The sequence below is a fragment of the Giraffa tippelskirchi genome, chromosome 3, assembly GCF_054371585.1.
Source record: "Giraffa tippelskirchi isolate mGirTip1 chromosome 3, T2T-mGirTip1v1.2.pri, whole genome shotgun sequence".
NCBI lineage: Eukaryota > Metazoa > Chordata > Mammalia > Artiodactyla > Giraffidae > Giraffa > Giraffa tippelskirchi.
The window spans coordinates 35,340,695-35,360,847 of NC_137277.1; the positions used below are offsets into that span (position 1 = coordinate 35,340,695).

General features: G+C 49.4%; 1 protein-coding gene across 3 annotated transcripts; it reads left to right on the forward strand.

The window, feature by feature from the left end:
- The first annotated feature begins 15,863 nt into the window (after window positions 1-15,863).
- Window positions 15,864-19,658, forward strand: VAMP2 (vesicle associated membrane protein 2). Of its 3 annotated transcripts, XR_014079158.1 has the most exons (6): window positions 15,864-15,947; window positions 16,463-16,583; window positions 17,053-17,211; window positions 17,303-17,354; window positions 17,961-18,124; window positions 18,725-19,658. XR_014079158.1 is itself a non-coding variant. In XM_081578475.1 (5 exons), coding segments are annotated over exons 1-5 (351 nt in total). In that variant the 5' UTR covers window positions 15,864-15,945; the 3' UTR covers window positions 17,978-19,658. The 3 variants fall into 3 exon arrangements, 2 of the variants coding, with proteins under 2 accessions (XP_081434601.1, XP_081434600.1); XM_081578475.1 differs by having other exon boundaries at window positions 17,961-19,658; XM_081578474.1 differs by lacking the exon at window positions 17,961-18,124 and having other exon boundaries at window positions 18,693-19,658.
- The last annotated feature ends 495 nt before the right edge of the window (window positions 19,659-20,153 follow it).

The following is a 20,153-nucleotide window of genomic DNA, read 5'->3' on the forward strand; positions in this document are numbered from 1 at the left end:
GCTGGATTCTACTTATATAAGATTCCAAGAGTTGGCTCAAATTCATAGGGATGGAATGTAATAGAATGGTGCTTGCCAAGGATGTGGTGGGTGGTGGGGGAGGGAGGTGAGGAAAATGAGTTGTTTAGTGAGTAGTGTTTCAGTTTCACAAGGTGGTAAGTGTTCTGGAGATTGGTTGTATGATGATATGAATATACTTAACACTACCAAATTGGACAGTTATAGATGGTTAAAATGGGGACTTCCCTAGCAGTCCAGTGGTTAAGACTTCGCTTTCCAATGCAGGGGTCTGGGTTTGACCCAGGTCAGGGAGCTAAGATCCCACCTGTCTTGTGGCCAAAAAAACCAAAACATAAAACTGAAGCAATATTGTAACAAATTCAATGACTTTAAAAATGGTCCAAATTAAAAAAAAAAAACTTTAAAAAAATTCCTAAAAAAAGTTTTAGAAAATGTTTAAGATGGTAAGTTTTATGTTATGTATTTTTTATGATTTAAAAGTAAAATAAAAAAAAAAGATCAGTGGGGAAAGGGATTAGTCAATAAAGTTTATTAGGGATTTCCCTTGTGGTTCAGTGGTTGAGAATCCACATTCCATGGCAGGGGGATGCTGATTCCTTCCCCTTGGTGCTGGATCTAAGATCCCATGTGCTGCAGGGGAAAACTAAGCCCATGCTGGCAACTAGAGAAAAACTCACATACCACACCAAAACCCAGTGCAGAAAAAGTAAAAGGCAAGAAAAAAAGAGTTTATAAGAACTGAGTAGCCTTTTGGGGAAAATATGGATCAATACCTTATACCAATATGAATGATAGATCAAAGATTACAGTTTGGAAAATAAAACCACAAAAACACTTAAAGAAACCTTGACATTTCTAACCTTTTTAAATAACTTTAGATCACAGAAAACCTTCAAAAATAGTACAGATTTCCCATATACCCTTCACCCACCTTCTCCAAATATTGACATCTTGCATAGCTATGGTATAATTATGGAACAAGGAAGTTAGTGTTGATACAATACTAGTAACTAATTCACAAGTCTTATTTGAATTTTTCCAGTTTTCCTATTGATGGTTTTTTCTTTTTTTTCTGATTCTGGGTGTAATCCAGGATTTCACATTGCATTTAGTTGTCAAATCTCCTTAGGCTTTTGCAATCTGAGACAGTCCTTTGGTTTTTTTGTTTTTTCTGTTTTTTTCCCTTTCATGATCTTGACACATCTGCAGAGTACCATTGAGTTACTTTGCAGACTGCCCCTCAGTTTGGATTTTTCCAATGTGTTCTCATGGTTAGATTGAGGTTAGACATTTTTGGTAAGAATACCACAGAAGTAAATAGTTTGGAGTGAGGAAGACTTAAACAAAATTCAAGAGTCATAAAATATTGATATATTTAAATATATACTTAAAATGTTAAAAGTATGCATGGTAAAAAAATAAGCAAAAGTTAAAAGATAAATGACAGTCTAAAGGAAGATATTTATAACTCATATTAGAAAGGGCTAAACTTGATACATAAAAATGTCCTACAAATCTATAAGAAAAATAACAACTCAATAAAAATGTACAAAAAGTTAGGTAGACATTTCACAGAAAAGGAAAGACAAAGAACTCTCAAATATGTGAAGAGATACCTGACTTCATTCACCACAAGAGAAATGCAGATCATGCTTAACTTACGTTGTCAATGACAAAAAAAATTTCATAGAGCTGAAGAGGGTATTGGCTTTAAGTAAACAGGCCTCATCTGTTTGTTGGTGAGAGTAACAACTGGTGACACAACCCCATACCCTAGTGCTTCTCACCTTCTGAGATGGCCCACACTCTGTGTAATGAGTGTGTAGCTCCCTGAATAAACCTTTAATATTTTTTAAAAAATAACACATCTACCTGAGATCAATTTGCCAGTATTCCATCAAAATCACCATCACAAAGACTTAGGATTTACCCTTTGTAGGTCTACAAAAACCAAGACCTACCCTTTGACCTAGGATTTTCACATCTAGAAATGAGCCCTTCACATTTGCATACAGGTAGAATGGGAATGTGTATATCATTCTTTGCAGCTTTGCTTGTATTGGCAAAAGATTGAAAACGAGTGTCTGTCAACAGAGGATTGGTATCATTACATTACCATGAAATACTGTGCAGCCAGGAGCAAAGTAAACTTTATACATGGTTCTGGAGCAATCTCCAAGATACTTAAGTGACAAAATCAAGTTGCAGAACCGTTCGTGTAGTGGTCTTCCATTTGTGTTAAAAAAGGAAAACAAAAAACAAAAACAGAAAGCTATATGCACAGAGCATCTCTGGAAGGAGGCAGACTACTGGGAGGACTGATGGCTGAGTGGAGGAAGCTGGGGGACTGGGAAAAAGGGTGGGAGAGAGACTTTCTCTATCTGCTCTTACGAACTTTTGGAATTTTGAACCATCTTCATTAAAAAAAAACACAAAAAAACCTAGTATTTTAAAAGATTGAAAGATTGTGAGCCTGCAGTTGCTTCTGTTCCCTGTCTGGAAATGAAGCCAAGGCAGAGGCCAGCAGGGCTGGACATGGAGAAACCAATCACCGATGACATCATACCAGCACCTGGATCCTGCTGTTTCCAGTCACTCTCCAGTCATGTGAGCCCTCAGAGTCTCCTTTCTGGTCTAAGTCTGTCTGAGCTGTGTTGGCAAGTGTCTTGATCACTTGCTCATTACATCTGTCAAAAATCCCGGTGGGTGCTTCTTTTTTTCCCTTTAGTTTTATTGAGGTGTAATCGACAAACATTTCTTTCTTTCTTCTTTTTTTTGCTGTGCTGCACAGCTTGTGGGATTTTAGTTCCCAGGCCAGGGATTGAATCTGCACCCTCAGCAGTGAACGAGCAGACTCCTAACCATTGGACCACCAGGCAACTTCCCCATCTGTGTCCTCATGAACTCTTTTCTTATATACTAGTGTAGCTCCAGGTCCCAGCATGGTGCCTGACACAGCAGAGTGAAAGAGCCCTCATTTAATAAACGAGGAAGATGAGGCCCGAGGAGAAAGCAGCTTGCTTGAGGACATCACTCGGACAGAGAGATAGGACCAGAACCCAAGACTCCTGGCTATCAGGTCAGATCAGCTGACTCACTTCAGCAAGTGTTTGACAGAGGAGCTTGCTAACCCCAGTGAATTTCTAATGAATGGAAGGTTGCAGAATGAGAGTTTTGGATCAGGAGGCCTCCCAGGCCTGCCATGCTGGGTTCTCCTTTGAAACACTCCTCACTGAGACCATGCTTCACTGTCATTCATTATCCACTTGCCTGTCTGGTTTCTGCGCAGGGCAGGGAGAACTACACAGATTAAAAAGATATCACTTTATTATGTTTTATACAAAAAAATTTTAAGAGAGATTATACATATAAAAAAAAAGTTGACTAACCAATTTTTAAAAAGACCTTATCAAGGCATTTCTCTGACCCTAGGTGTCTCCAAATGTAAAATCAGGACAGTATCTACTTTGGGATTTCCCTGCTGATCCAGTGGTTAAGACTCTGCACTTCCAATGCAGGGGATATGGGTCCAATCCCTGGACAGGGAACTAAGAACCCACATGGCGTGGGGCACAGGTTAAAAAAAAAAGGAAAAAAAAAAAACAGTGCCTACTTCACAAGATTGGTCATGGGAGGTATTTACAACAATGTTCCGAAAAGCACTGTTGTAACAACGACAGAATTGGCAACTACCTAAAAGCCAGTCCTTGGACTCCCCTGGTGGTCTAGGGTAAAGACTCCACACTCCCAGTGCAGAGGACCCCGGCTGGATCCCTGGTCAGGGAGCTAAGATCACGTATGCCCCACTGGTAGCCAAAAGAAAAAAAAATTTATAGCTGGTCCTTGAGGGAACCAGTTAAAGAAACTGTGGTGAGACTTATAAACATGGAAGATTGGCCATGAGCATTTGTCTTGTGTGCCTTCCATAACTTAACTGGATAACAGAAGTCAGAGAGGCATATGTCTACAAGGACTAAAGAATAGTCCTTGGATAAAAAGATTTCAACAAGGCTTTGGAGGCTGGACAGTGGCCTAAGGGTGTTGACAGACCCAGACCAAATAGGACATGATGCCAGAAGATCCTGGAGGTCCCCAGACTCTGGGTCAGGGCCTGGCTGAACACAGAGGGGGCTGAGGGCCTGTGTTCAGAGTATTGAGACACTCGGGTCTCCTTTATCCTCTCACATCCAAGTCACAAACACTGCCCCTCCACCTGCTCATTTTGGGGGAGGCTTTGGAGTTGGGGACCCCAGGCACCGCAGGGGTGAGGCTTGAGGCTAGAAACAGGAACCTCCCTCAATGCCCCCTACCACCACCCCGCCACACACACACACACACAGGGCAGAGACAGAGAATGGGAGATGTTTTCCTCTCAAAAAACTGAATGGCCCCAGAGAAAGTCTGTCACCTGTCAACATTTGGGAGTCTGTGTGAAAAGGCTTCCACTGTCCTACAGCAAAGCCCAGTCAATGAGTGCCCTTCCCCTGCACGTGCACATACACATACACATACACATACACATACACATACACACACAAACACACACACACAGAGCTTCCACTCTGCTTCTTGGTGATTCCCTATTAAATATTAACAAGAGAGCCAAGGACCAGCAGACATTTAAAGAAAGCCTCCAAAATAAAAGAGAGATTCCTCCCATATATTTCCCCCGTGTATTAAAAAAAGAAAGCCTACCAAGAAGTCTGGAAGAAACAGAGATACTAGGGAGCACAAGAAAAAAAGATGTCTATACTTGGAAAATTAGAGGGAAACTCAATGCATATAGTCTGATAACACTTGTATTTTTCAAGAGAAAAGAAGTGTTTATGTCTGTGTTTGTCTCTGCACTGACCATTCTGGAGGATTTACAAGACTGGAGACAGCAGCTGTGTGGAGTAGGGGTCTTGTGTGCCTCAGGACAAAGGTTGGCTGTACATTCTTTTGTACCTTTTAAATTTTGAATGTTACCGATTTCTTAGTTTACAACATAATGCTGAATTTTTAAAAGATAGATAGAGATGTGAGAGGATCTTGCGTTTTGGAAATTTTTTAAAAAGATAATCAACATCTATATTTAAGGATATAGAATAGTAGAAAAAAATATATAACAAAAAAACTTATTTCCCCCAAAGGAGGAATACGTGAACACTTCCAGAAAGTAAAACAAAAAGACAAAGTGAGGGGTGTTCAAGAGGACCTCAGCTTTATGTCTAGTGTTCTAATATTTTTTTGAGGAGAATGGAGTCACATTATTTGTGTAATTAACACACTGAGGGTGGGTGGTAATCGACATGAAGTTTCTCACAGTCAATATGTACTTGGTTGTTTCCCTTCCCTCCAGGAACCCAGGGATTGGCAGGCAGCCCCGAGTCTTCCAGATTGGAGGGCAAAGTCAGAGGTCACAAGGTTTGAGAAGCTGATAGTGAGAGTGGCGGAGCTAACCCCTCGTCCCCATTCCAGGCAGGCATTCTGCTCCCCTCAGGCATGCTGCTCCTACTCCGGATTAGAAGGCCTTTTCTGTGCGTGCTGTGTTGAGGGACACACAGTGTCTCTGAAATGAATTACTAGTTCGGTCAGGTTTGACTCATGTGGATGGAGCAAGTTCATGAGTCAGTGGGACAATGACCCAGTCTCCTTCAACCCCAACTTCAAAGTCAGTTGTTAGAAGAGGAAAAAGCCATAAAAGAAAACCTTTATTAAACCTTTATTAAAGATCTCCTCCCCGTCACCTACATCAGAACCATTGGAGGTGCTTGTTAGAAGTGACCCTGGGCCTCCTCCCACATCTTTTGAATGAGCCCTGGGAGTGGGGCCTGGAGATTGATCCAGTGAATGTAGAAGCTAAGATCTCAGTTAATACGAATATATTGATTTTTCTTTTGGTTCAGTGTATCTCTATTTGGGTCTCCATTCTACCTGCTTGCAGAAAACATTCTCTTAGTCATTTCCAGGTGAACTCAGTCTCCCCACCCAGCCTCGCCTCTTCTCCTGCTTCCACCACTGATCTAAATTTGGGGAGTTCCTTAGCACCACAGCATAGATGGGGTGAGTGGGGAGAGCTGCTCAGTGAGAGTCCTCTCCTCCTGATAAATCATCCTGGGTCCCTTCCTCCGTGGATCATTTGTGCTCTCATTTCTATTCTGCTGCTGCTGTCCCCAGAATCCAACAGTAAGAGCAATGTGCCAGCTTTCCAAGCCACACCTCATGGCCTTGGCTCCCCCAGTGTATTTGAGTTCTGTCCCTTCCATATCCCCTGGACTTGGCTGTCCGGGAATGAGAATGACCCCTAAACCTGTGTCTAACATCTTGTCTAGTCCTTCACTAGCTGCTCCCCTGCTAGTGTAGGGTGCTGAGGCTGGGTGCGGGTAGGGAGCTCTGCCTGTTTATACCTCCTTTCAACCTCACCTGAGACCCAGAGGCTGTGGCTTCGGAACTTAAAAGCCTGAAATTTGGTATCTTTGTTCTCTTAATAGAAAGTAGAGTAGTCGCAGGACCAAAAAGCACTAGCTATCCTCCCACAGCGTCATCTGAGAGCATCAAGGGAGCCGCTCTTTTCTTCCTTTTCACAGAGGCTGAGCCACCCAGACATTCCATGTCAGTGCCTGAGGACCAGGAAAGTGGCTGCACCAGGGATGGGGAGGGAGCTGAGAGCATCTTATCTTAGATCTGCTGAGTCCCCACACCCAACACACACTCCCGGTTTACTCACCTCCCCCAGACAGCTGGGAAATGACACCTCTGGTGACACAGCCAGTCCCAAGCTTCTGCTGGGAGGGGGTGGGGTGCAGCTCTGGGGAGGCTGTCATACCCCGAGGCCCTGGGAAGCCTGGGTGGGGGAGGGGAGAAGCAAGCTCCTGTTTGTCTCGGGGACCATGGCCATCAGCCCCCTTTGCCCCCTTCCAGGAATGCAGTGAGCAACCCACCCCCACTTTGGGCTGAAGAGGAAAAAAAAAACTAAAATAGTTGCTTAAGTTTACTGCTATGCTTACTGCCCACCGCTCTGCTTCTGTAAACTGGCCTGCTTATGGCTGCTCACCACCTCTGCTTCTGTGAACCGGCCTATTGGGTCATCCAAACTGCTTAAGTGGTCAAGTCACTAGGACCAGGAAGCCCGGACTCTGGAGGCAACTTCTCTGAGCCCACACAGGTGCCTGCTGCTCTGCATCTCCAAGTGTTGCTTGTCTTTTTCTGTCACCGCAGTTTCTGTAACATTTTCTGGTGCATTGGCTGGGAAACGACAACCGAGCTGGTCCCTTGTGCCACCCTTGTCAGGGAACCAGAAGAATCACTGGCCCAGTGACAGACAGACAGGTGCCAACCGGCTGTTTGCCAGAGACCAACCCTCACACTGCAGATGGTGACTGCAGCCATGAAACTAAAAGACACTTGCTCCTTGGAAGAAAAACTATGACCAACCTAGACAGCATATTAAAAAGCAGAGACATTACTTTGCCAACAAAGATCCGTCTAGTCAAACCTATGGTTTTTCCAGTAGTCATGTATGGATGTGAGAATGGAACCATAAAGAAAGCTGTGTGAAAAATTGATGCTTCTGAACTGTGGTGTTGGAGAAGACTCTTGAGAGTCTTTTGGACAGCAAGAAGATCAAACCAGTCAATCCTAAAGGAAATCAGTCCTGAATATTCATTGGAAGGATTGATGCTGAAGCTGAAGCTCCAATACTTTGGCCACCTGATTCAAAGAACTGACTCACTGGAAAAGACCCTGATGCTGGGAAAGATTAAGGGCAGGAGGAGAAGGGGACGATAGAAGATAAGATGGCTGGATGGCATCACCAACTTGATGGACATGAGTTTGAGCAAGCACCGGGAGTTAGTGATGGACAGGGAAGCCTGGTGTGCTGCAGTCCATGGGGTCGCAAAGAGTCAGACACCACTGAGCAACTAACTAAATTGACCCTCACATGGGCTGCATTGGCCATGGCCCACGCCACTTCCCGCACAGTCTTAGAAGGAGGGCAGAAGTGGGTTCCAGGACAGGATGTCAGACGGGTGAATGCCCCGGGGACATCTGCCCCAGTCAGGACCCTCCATATGGTAGAAGAGGAGCCTGTTCACCACCCAGTGACTGGGTGGGGCACCACCACGGGGTGGAAACTCTCACATAATGGGCAGTTCAACCTCAAAACCTACTGTTTTAGAATGCATGATTAAAAATGTTAACAAAGGATTCTCTGGAGAGTATGGTGTGAAACTAACCCCTGGAAAGCTGCGCACTCTTTGTACCCTAGAGTGGCCCTCCTTTGGTGTCGGATGGCTCCCAGAGGGGACTTTAGATGTGCCCACTGTCTGAGCAATATATAGAGTTGTGACCTAAGACCCTGGCCACTCAGACCAATTTCCACATACTGACCAATGGTTAGAAATCGCCCAGCTAAGACCCCCCTGGTTCGGTTCTGCATGACAAGTCAGAGGCAATGTAAGTTTCTTGTGGCTCAATCGGAAAAAAGGACTTCACACCAGAAAAAGGAACCGCCTATCCTCCAGGGCGAGGTTGAAGACATGCCTCCGATGCCCCCACCTTATGTCCCTACAGCTCCCCTGCCTGGAGTGGCTGATCCGCGTTTAGCAGACAGTCCACTGTCTTCTGTTTCACCTCCTCCTGATGCTCCTGAATCCTCGATGACCAGCCACCCCAGGGCCATTGAGCAGGCAGGCATCTCTGGTCGACTCAAGGGGCAGCTGCCCCAACACTTCAAATGCCTCTAAGAGAGGCCCAGAGACTGCAGCGTATTGCCCCCGATGGGACTCTACAAGAGAGGAGAACTGTCTTCTACCACCAACCATTTTCCACGACTGATCTCAATTGGAAGCATCATACCCCCCTCATACTCTGAAAATCCTCAGGTGCTGATCCATTTCCTAGAGTCCATTTTCCAGACTCACCACCCGACCTGGGTGGACTGTCAGCAGCTTCTCCTCACCCTGTTCAACACCGAGGAGCACCAACGAGTCGTGACCGAGGCTCGGGAATGGCTCCAGGTCAGTGCCCCAAGGGGTCAATCAGACGTGGAGAACTGGGCATGGGAGGCCTTCCCAGAAGAATAGCCCCACTGGGACCCCATTGGGACCAAGGGAGGGAGAAAAATGGCTGGACAGGTATCGACAGGCCCTCCTACAGGGAGTAAAAGCCAGGGCTAAGAAGCCTACCAACATGGCCAAGATCACTAAGGTGCTACAAAAAACCAGATGAAAGCGTGGCTGACTTCTACGAGAGGTTATGTGAGGCCTTCACCCCTTTTGATCCTGAAGCCCCTGAGAACCAACAGATGATAAATGTGGCCTTTGTGGGACAGGCCCAATCAGACGTTTGGAAGAAATTACAGAAGTTAGAAGGGCTTGCAGGAAAAAACGCCACAGAACTGCTAGAAATAGCTAACGAAGTTTGTTGATCGCAACCAAACAGCATGGCGAGGAGCAGAAAAGAGGATGAAGCAAAAATCTGCACTCTTGGCAGCTGCCCTGTCAAAGCCTGCACCCTGGTGGGGCCACCTCATAAGTCAAGGGGCCCAGACGTAAGAAAGAGGAACTCCCTCAGCCGTGATCAGTGCACCTATTGCAAGGAGAAGGGACACTGGAAGAATGAGTGCCCCAGCCACCCAGAGAAGAAAACCAAAGCAGCAGGCCTGCTGAGCCAATACCAACCCGAGCCACCCAGTGCTAATCTGATCAGGCTAGCTGGAGCAGAATCTAACTAGAGAGGACCAGGCTCTCTCCAACTGGGCCCCCGAGAGCCTATGGTCAGAATTCAAGTAGGGGGGCCATCCGGTGGACTTTATGGTGGTGGATGCCCACGCTGAACATTCAGTGGTCACTCAACAAGTAGCCTCCTTCTTGGAAAAGGAAACCACTATCATTGGGGCCACAGGCGCTCAGACCCACAGGCCCTTCTGTGGTCCTCGACGATGCCAATTAGGGGGCCATGAGGTAGTACAGGAATTCCTCTACCTACCTGACTGTCCTGTCCCTTTGATAGGAAGAGACCTGCTTGCCAAGATGGGGGCCCAAATTTCCTTCTCTGCCAAAGGGTCAGCCCAGCTAAAATTAACAGGACTGCCCTCCTCTTTGATTATGACTCTCGCAGTATGGAGAGAAGAATGGCACCTGTATTCCTCCCCTCCAGAAGAGAGGACCATTCCTCCTGAATTAGAGACTGAATACCCACTAGTTTGGGCCAAGGAGAAACCCCCAGGCCTAGCAAACATCACACCCCCATCCTGATTGATCTCAAACTGGGAGCTCAGCCTGGAAAACTGCGACAGTACTTGAAGCCCTGAGAGGCCCTGAGAGGCCCAACTGGGAACCCAGGCTCATTTAGACAGACTACTCCAACATGGACTCCTGATAAAATGCCAGCCACTCTGGAACACCCCATTGCTGCCTGTAAGAAAGCCGGGGACACACGACTACCATCTGGTTAAGGACCTAAGGACTGTAAAAGAGGCAACAATTACTCTGTACCTGCCAGTGCCTAATCCGTACACCCTACTAGGACTGATCCCCTCCACAGCTGAATGGTTTACCTGCTTGGACTTAAAAGATGCCTTCTTCTGCCTCTGGGTTGCACCGGTCAGCCAACCACTATTTGCCTTTGAATGGGAAAACCCACATACAGGAAACAAGGAATGGCTCACTTGGACGAGGCTGCCTCAGGGCTTCAAGAACTCCCCCAATTTCTTCAGCGGAGACTTGGCTGCCGACTTGGCTAAATTTCCTGGACAAGACGTAAACTGTGCCCTGCTGCAATACGTCAATGACCTGCTGGCCAGCACAACACAGGCTCAATGCCTAGAAGGAACAAAGGCCCTACTCTCCCTGTTAATGGAAGTTGGGTACTGGGTATCAAAGAAAAAGGCATAAATCTGTAAAAGACAAGTCAAATATCTAGGTTTTAGCATCATGCAAGGCCAGCGGATGCTGAGAACTGAAAGGACGCAAGCAGTTTGCCCCATCCCTACCCCTACCACTCGCTGGAAGGCCTGTGAGCTCCAGGGAGCGGCAGTTTTCTGAAGGATATGAATCCCCGGATTTTCAGACTTGGCCAGACCCCTATATGACGCTCTAAAAGAAGAAGAAAAGGCCCCCCTTGAGTGGGGACCAAGCCAGGAGGCAGTGTTTCAAACAGTTAAGGCCAAACTTTCCAAGGCCCCACCTCTAGGACTTCCCGATATAACCTGAGAGTTCAACATCTTTGTTCATGAAAAGAGCAGAATGGCCTTGGGAGTCCTAACCCAAGAATTCAGACCTTGGCAAAGGCTGGTGGCCTACCTGTCTAAACAAATTGACTCATTCACAACCAGATGGCCACCCTGCCTCTGAGCACTACCAGCCAATACCTTGCTGGTGAGGGAAGCTAACAAGTTAATGCTGGGGCAACACCTCAATGTTAAGGTCCCACACTCAGTTGTAACCCTGTCAGATAAGAGGCCACCATTGGCTCATGCATGCACAGATGACTCAGTATCAAGGATTACTATGTGAAAGTTCGCCAGTAAAACTGGAAGTTATACAAACTCTAAACCCAGCTACCTTCTTACCAGACGAAGCAGGGCCCTCAGACCACAGCTGCTTGGAATTACTAGATGAAGTATTTTCTAGCACACCGGACTTGACTGATAAACCACTCCAAAACCCAGACCTGGTCCTATATACTGATGGTAGCAGCTTCAAGGAGACTGGGAAAAGAAAAAGACGCCGGGTATGCCATGGCGTCTGACTCTGAAGTGGTGGAGGTAGAGGCACTTCCTCAAGGATGGTCAGAGCAGAGAGTGGAGTTGTGGGCATTAATCAGGGCACTGAAACTCAGCCAAGACCGGCGAGTCAACATCTATACAGACTCACAGTATGCTTTCGCTACTCTACATTTTCATGGAGCCTTATACAAGGAAAGAGGACTCCTTACTGCAGAAGGAAAGGGAATCAAGAACCAAGCTGAAATCTTGAAGCTCCTGGAGGTAATATGGGGACTGAAGGAAGAAGCAGTTGTCCACTGCAAAGGTCACCAGAAGAGGGGGGACCCAGTAGCCAAAGGGAACGCCATGCCGATGCAGTTGCCAAGCAGGCTGCCTAAGGGCAGCCGCCAGACAAACCAGAAGTTCTGTTAGCCCTGGAAGTATCAGTTGCCCCCAGGTACTCTCCCAAAGAGGAGGAATGGATAAAAACGGAAGGGGCAACCAAGGCTGAGATGGGATGGTGGATCACACAAGACCACCGAGTCTATACTCCAGGGCAGCTACCCTACAAGCTGGTCCACCAACAACATAAACTGACCCATATGGGCAAGACTGCCTTAGAGACCTTGCTAGGCGGGTACTATCTCATCGCTTGCCTCCCCACACTCTGCTTTTCTGTCTCCCAGCGATGTGCAACCTGTTTACAATACAAAGCTCACCAGGGGCCTAGTAGGCCGGCAAGGACCCAACATTGCGGACTACCCCATTTGAGGATTTGGAAGTGGACTTCACTGAAATCACTCTGTGTCGCGGATTCAGATAGCTTTTAGTTTTTATCTGCACCTTTTCGGGATGGGTGGAGGCCTTTCCTAACTGAACTGAAAAAGCAAGAGAAGCAACCAAGGCATTCCTGAGAGACACTGTCCCCAGATATGGAATGCCTCTGACCATAGGGATGGACAATGAACCGGCATTTGTAGCCGAGACAGTACAACTGGTGGCAAGGGCTTTGAAGACCCGGTGGAAGTTGCAGACTGTTTACCGTCCTCAGAGTTCAGGGAAAGTAGAACACATGAACTGAACCCTCAAACAAGCCCTAGCTAAACTATATCAGATGAGCTTACCTTTGGTAGACATGTTAGCTGTGGCCCTCTTGAGGGTGAGATGCTCAACCCAGGCAGGGCTAGGATTCTCACCACTTGAAATCCTGTATGGACTATGGCCCCCACTAGTCAGCTTAAGAGGAGATGCCAGAGAACTGAGGGACTACCTAAGCAGCTACAAGGGTTAGGACACACCATCTCTCAAATATGTAAGTGGGTAATTGATAGAATACCCATATCCTTAGGCATAACAGTACATCTCCACCAACCAGGGGACCAAGTATGGATAAAGGACTGAGAAAAGAGCCTTTAAAACCCATGCTGGAGTGGGCCCTATTCTGTAATCTTAAGCACCCCTACTGCTCTCAAGGTGGCAGGAATAGATGCTTGGATCCATCACTCCAGAATCAAACCTGCAGGCCCAACCGATAGCTGATGGAAGTGGGAAGCAGCCCTCAATCTGGAGGAACCCCTGCATCTGACCTTGCAAAGAAGGAAACAACGATCCCAAAGCCCTGCTCTGGCCACACTGGAAACTGGTCAAAGTTACGGCTGAAGCTTGAGGAACCGGCAGGACTGGTGAACAAGAGATGTACTGGTTATTAATTGGACTGGGATTCCTCCTACTTATTTGAAATAGGACTCTACTCTGTGTTTCCCCTTGAGTGGACTATCATTCAAAAACTTTCCTTCTGCTTTGCCTACCTCTTCATGGCTCTTATTTTTTCGAGTCTCCTCCTACTGTGATCAGCTTAAATATGAAAACAGCGTATTTTTGCCTTACAGTTCTGTTAATTTGTAAAATCCCCTCCTCATCTGAGAGTCAGGATGACTATTCTGAATGTATGGAATCTTTCTACCATGAGGAGAAACGGGTCCAATGATTCACTTACTATACATACCAACCTGCCACATGTTATAGTTCAGCCTCTCCATCCACTAGGGAAGGGAAACATTACTGGAAGGGAATAATTAAAGCCCGCACTGTGAAAGGCCTAAAGTGCTATGGCATCCCAAGACAGATGGCCTGCTGGACTTGACAGACTCATTTTGGGATGTCAGATGGGGTCAGGAAACAGGACCAGGCTAGGAAGGAAGGAGTTAAAGAGGTGGTTAAATGGAAAGGCCTTAGCAGACATAGCTAAAAATATCAGAAAAACTGCCCGTGTCCCGTTTCAGAACTGGAAGAGATGGGACATAAACAGCCTCTTTGGAGGATGGTGTTCTTGGCTAGGAGGAATTGACAATAATCGGGGTAGTCATGGTCATGCTCTCTGGATGCGTGCTTATTTATTCTTTGTCTCATGCTCCTCCTAGTCAGCACTGTAAAAAGTTTCATAGAGACAGGTGTTGAAAGAAAGACAACTACTCAATTACTACATATAAGAGGATACCAGCAGCGAGCAGATGATGATATTCTCTGAGGGTGCAGATGTACCCTGAGCATCAAGAGGGAGGAACGAAAAGGGGAAAAAAAAAAAAGAAACTAAAATAGTTGCTTAAATTTACTGCTATGCTCACTGCTCACCGCTTCTGCTTCGGTAATCTGGCCTGCTTCTTGCGGCTCACCACCTCTGCTTCTGTGAACCGGCCTGCTTATTGGGTCAGCCATACTGCTTAGGAGAGAAAGTCACTAGGACCCGTAAGCCTGCGCCATATAAAAGATACCCAGAACAAAGCCCGGGTGCTCAGCCTCTGGAGGCGACTCCGCTGTGCCTGCACCAGTGCTGAATAAACCCTGCTGTGCAGCATCTCCGAGTTTTACTTGTCTCTTTCCGCCGCCACGGTTTCTATAACAGGGCCACTGGGCCTCATTCTTCACTCTTGAGGCTTGTTTTTACACAACCCCCCCCCCCCCCCCCGCCCCGACAGGCAGCTCATCTATGCCCATTGTCTCCTTCCTGAGGGGCCACTCCTGCTGGAAAGAGCACAGTGGGTGGGTGGGAGGGGCTGGGCCCGTTTAGAGGACCTAAACAGAGACCAGGTGTGGAAGGGGCTGTGGATAATTCCCTACCATGTCTTACATCCAGCCATTTAACAAATATAGGTATAGACTCCACACACCTAATACATTTTGGGTCTAGAGGTAGGACAGGAGCTGTTTATGTCACACCCACGAGGCTAATCCTTAGGTAAAGTAGTACCAAGTCCCTGGGTACTGCAGGTGCCGCCCTTGCTCACTTACTCTCCTTCCTGCTAAAGAAAAGCCGGAAAAAAACAAACAACAACAACAAAAATGCATAAGTCTTGTCCTTTAGCCCTGCCTGGGATCAGAGGTTGAGCCCTCTTCTGGCTGGCAGGGTAGCTACTCAACTCTGGGTCAGAGCTAGGTTTCTGCCAGTCTGCAGCCACCACATAAAGCGGCCCCACAGGGCAGCCTCGTGCCCTTCTCCCGGGTTCCCAAGCTTGCCCCACCTCAGTCAGGCCTCGCCTGCCAAGAAACCCTGGTCTGAACCTCAGGTGCAAGGAGAGGGGTTGCTATCACGGTTCCCAGACCTCCTTTGGGATATCCACTCGCAAGGCAGTGGGTTGAGGATCAATTCCCACCACTCCCAGGATCCCAGCTATTCGCACTGCCTCCAACCTGCACTTGCCCCTTCTGATTTCCCATCCCCCTGCCCTTTCCAAATGCTCAAGGCTGCTCAACCCGCACTGGGACGTGGGGGCAGGCTGGGACCTGGGCTGCGTTGGGTGCGGACAGGTTGAGGGCTTTCACCGAGGAGGAGGATGTGTTTGGGGCTGAAGGGCGCCTTAAGGGCCAGGCGGTAGGGGCAGGGGGGTGGCGAGGACGACGGGGAGGGCTGGAGTCAGACCCGGTGGGCTCGTGGTAGGTGTAGGGAGCCCATCCACCAGGCTCAGGGTTCGCGGGCAACGAGGGAGAGGCTGGCGCCCTGCGGCGCCGGACCCGCCACCCGGCAGGCCGCGATCCCCGCCCTCGGCGCCCCGCCCCCGCGGCCTGGAGGCCGACTAGTGGCCCGCCGCGCCCCGCCCCCGCCCGCAGTGCCCGGATGTGGGTGACGTGCGGCCGCCATCTTCCCGTCCCGGGCAGCCAACGCCAGTCAGAGCCAGCTCGAGCCGCCGCCGCCGCCATCACTGCCGCTGCCAAGTCCTCCGCCCGCTGCCCCCGCCATGTGAGTCGGCGCCCGCAGCTGCACCGGGTGGCCGGCGCTGGCCGCCGCCCTTGGGCCCGGGCCTGGGGAGGGCCCGGGGTTCGACTCGCGTCCCCCACGCGCTCGCGTCCCGAGACCAGGCCGGCGCCCGTGACTGCGCGCGGGCATCAGGAGAGCCCCGCGTTCCGGACTGGCCGCGCGGAGGCTGACCGCGGGAGGAAGCGGACCCCCCGTCTGTCCGCTCCGCCTCTGTCATCGCTGCCGCTGGTCATTTCGGGTCTACCCCGGACCGTGTCTGTGAGGTCGCCCTCATTTGACAGGCGGGGAAACTGAGGCCCGAGGGGGAGGGGGCCTCCCTCAAGGTCACGCAGCAGCTCGCCCGCGGGGCCGGACGGAGGCCAGGGCTCGCATCGAGTGGCTTTCTTCCTGGCAAGAAGGAAGGGAGGGACGGATGGAGGGACAGTCGGATGGGCGGAGCCCTGGGTGCGGGGCCAAGGGCTGCAGGCCTCGGTTCTTAATCCGTCCCTGCCCCTCAGGTCGGCTACCGCTGCCACCGCCCCCCCTGCCGCCTCGGCTGGGGAGGGAGGTCCTCCTGCGCCCCCTCCAAACCTCACTAGTAACAGGAGACTGCAACAGACCCAGGCCCAGGTGGATGAGGTGAGTGGGGGTAGTGGTGTCAGAAACAGTGGGAAGGACCCTGAGGGTTGACACACCGGTACAGGGGTCCATCTTGGGTTGGGGAGTGATGGCAGTTCATGTTTGGGTACGAAAATATACCATGGCCCGTCCTTGTCAGTATTCAAGCACAGGAGGGTCCGTGAGAATGTTGGTCTGGCTAACCTGGGGTGTTTGACCCTGGGTGGGTGCTCTGGTGACCGGCAGGCTGCTTGAGGCTCGGTAAACAGAGGGTGCTGCTGTGACATCTGAGCGGTCTGGCTACCACATGTCCCTGCTGTGTGTTCCTTGCTTGTTTCTGGTGTGCTAGGCATGTTCTGTATATGTCTTTGGCATGTTAGCCAGGCTACATGGGGGTGCCTGTTCCCTATGTGAGCTCATGGTGGGTGGAGGAGTGCCCTTTGGGATGGGCCTTGGCACACACCCCCCTGCCTTGTGGGCCTTCCCCCAGGTGGTGGACATCATGAGGGTGAACGTAGACAAGGTCTTGGAGCGGGACCAGAAGCTGTCGGAGCTGGATGACCGTGCCGACGCCCTCCAGGCGGGGGCATCCCAGTTTGAAACCAGTGCAGCCAAGCTCAAGCGCAAATACTGGTGGAAAAACCTCAAGGTAAGGGTGGAGGCAGGAGGACAGGGAGGAGGAGGGGTGGGTGAATGGGAGTATCCTGGTCTGTCTCACTGAGCCTCCTTCTCACCCCCAGATGATGATCATTCTGGGAGTGATTTGCGCCATCATCCTCATTATCATCATCGGTGAGTAGGGTGGGAGTGGCTAGGGCCCTTTCTTGGAGAAGGTTCCCCTGCGGTTTCTGGGTTTCGATGGTCATTAAGGTAGATTTTAGTATTCAGCAAAAACATATATGGTTGCCAATAGCGGTTCTGATTCATCTAGAGCCACAGACCTTGAAGTTGTTTAGCTTGCACTTTGCCTGATTCTGGGCAATTTCTGTTAAGGTTTTCAGAAACAGGAAAGCTGGTGGATCCCCAAGGCTCCCTTGAGGCCCCGTTAGGCCTAAGAGCATAATAGACTGGGAACCTGGAATTGGGGAGTGGGAGAGCAGCAAAGACCGAGGGGCTTGAGAAACAGCTGGGAAGTCAACCACCCCATTGTTTGAGAGCTGTGGTCTCAGAGGATTAGGGGTCTGTGGCCCCAAGGCCATACCATGGAGTTGAGGAGACGTTGGAACCGATCTGTGTAGCCTCCTTGCTTTACAGATGAAGAACCTGAGGCCAAGAGGGGAAGGGATGTCACCTAGCTGGGAGGTGGGGAAGATGGGAGCAGGGCCGGGCTGACACACTGCTTTCTCTCTTTCTCTTCTTCCCTTCTCCCTCTTCTTCCTTCTCTTTCCCTCTCCACAGTTTACTTCAGCTCTTAAACCCCTGAGGAGCCTGCCCTGCCCAGAGAAGGGCCTCTCCCCCCAACCCCCAGCCGCTCCTCCACCTCTCAGCCATATCTTCCAGCCCCACTTCCCCCGGATCCGTGTGTGTGTGTCGTGTGTGTGCCCCATTGTAAATAGCCAGCTGTTATTTATACATATATAATATTATATATATTTGGTCTGTTTGTAGTTTTATTACTAGAAGATTTTTTCCAGTTGTCCTTAACACCCCTTCCTGAGGTTCCCATCACCTCCTTTTCCTCTTTCCCTCCTTCCCTTTCCCTCTCTTCCTGACCAACCCCAAGTCCCCTTCATTTGCATCTGCTATGCAATAGTCCCTCTTCCTCTCCTTCCCTTGGATTTAGCTGATCCTTCCTCCCACCCTGGCCTACCCCATACCTCCACCCCACCCCCACCCCCACCCCCCGTACAAAAAAGACAAAAAGCAATTGTCCAGGCTTCCCTAGGTGCATTTTCCTTGCATCATTGGGAGGCTCTGAGACTGGTCCTTCTTGGTCCTAAGAATCCCATGGTCTTCTGGGAGCTTCCAGCATGTTAATTAGCATCCATTTGCCTACTGACATCCCTTTTGGTTTCCTTTCCCTCCCATCACTCTTCTGTTCAGTCTTTCAACCTGTGTTTCTTTTTTACTGAGGATTTAGTCCCTGTTGGTCCTTGTATCACACTTTCATTTGCATGACCTTTCTTGCAGGTGGTGGGGAGCCTGGGCTTTTGGGGAGCCAGGCTGTTCTGGCCCCTAGAATCGCCCCCTCCAGCCCCTCTAGTCCAGTTTGCCTCCCCACCCCGATTTTCCAAACCTCTTGTCCCTCCTTTCCCTCCCCCCAGCTGGTGTGTAAGTGTATTGGAGTTCAGTGTGTTATGATGGACCAATAATTCTGCCACTTGGAGTCTCTCCCCACATTCCTGCTCCCCAGTTTTCATGTGGGGCGCTCAGTTGACATTCCCACGGGGTCTCCCTCCCTCCTGTCTGCCTGATCTGCCTCCTCCTCCTCCCACCAGGAGAGTTGGGGGTTGGCCACAATCCGATCTGTTTTGGGAGAGGTGGCTACAGCGTGTGGGGGGGTCATCACTGCCTTGGGGAGGATGGGGCAGGGCATCATCCCCCAAAATCCTGCCTGAAATCTCTGGCCCCACCCCTGCTGGGGGGTGGATTGAAAACCCTCCCTCATATGGGGGGGTGTTACCCCATCACTGCCCAGCTCCTCTGACTGCCCCCCTGAATTTAGGACGGGGGTACTAGTCACTGCCAATATGCGTATGGGACTTGCTGGAAGATGGGGATTCTTGCCCCTCTCCAGGGCAGTCAAGCCCAGAGAGAGCTGTCTCTCCCTTAGGTGAAGTGATAAAGGAGCGGTCTAATGTCTTTTTAAATGGCACAATTTTAGGGGTCTGAGGGTGAATTCCCTTAACCTGCCACTGGAGGGGACCCCCAAACTCTTTCTTCTCCCCACACTTGAGGTTTTTGTGTGGAGGGGGAGCAGGAAGATCTAAGCTGTGGTGTGAAAGGGTAGGGAGAGATGCTGGGGGTGGGGGTACTGTGTTCTAGACCCCCCATATTATCCCAGTATCCCCTGCCCCCCTTCCCTCACCCCATGCCCCCAATTCTGTGGCGCATCCAGATTGTGAAAATGTACAATAAATGTGTAATGAGTAACCAGGTGGTGGTCTAAGATCGTTTCTTAACCAGTCAGAAGCATATTGGATCTGCAGGTATAACCGGAACCTGAGATGATAACATCTGGAAGAGATAGCTTTGCCAAGGGACCTGACCTTGGGCAGGGCAGGGCAAAGGCAAAGTATGATTCTCAAAGTGGCCACAAGGGGGCACAGGGAGTTGGTTAATGGAAAATATTCATGATCCCAGTGGCAGCATGGTGAACCCTGACACTGGAAGCATGGCTTCCCAGCTTTCTCTGCTCTCCATTCCCTGAGGGCATACTCCATTGTTTACTGGATTCCTTTCTACTCTTTGATGAAACTCTCAGATGTTCTCAGTCTCTCTCGTGGTCATTTATTCCTAGGCCTGAAGTAGATGAGCAACCATGAAATTTCTCTCCCTATTCTGACTAGCACAGTGCCAGCATCCAGTAGTTCATAAATACTTACTGAACAAAAACGGCTCAGGGAGACCCAGCCAAGTGTGGTGTGGAGC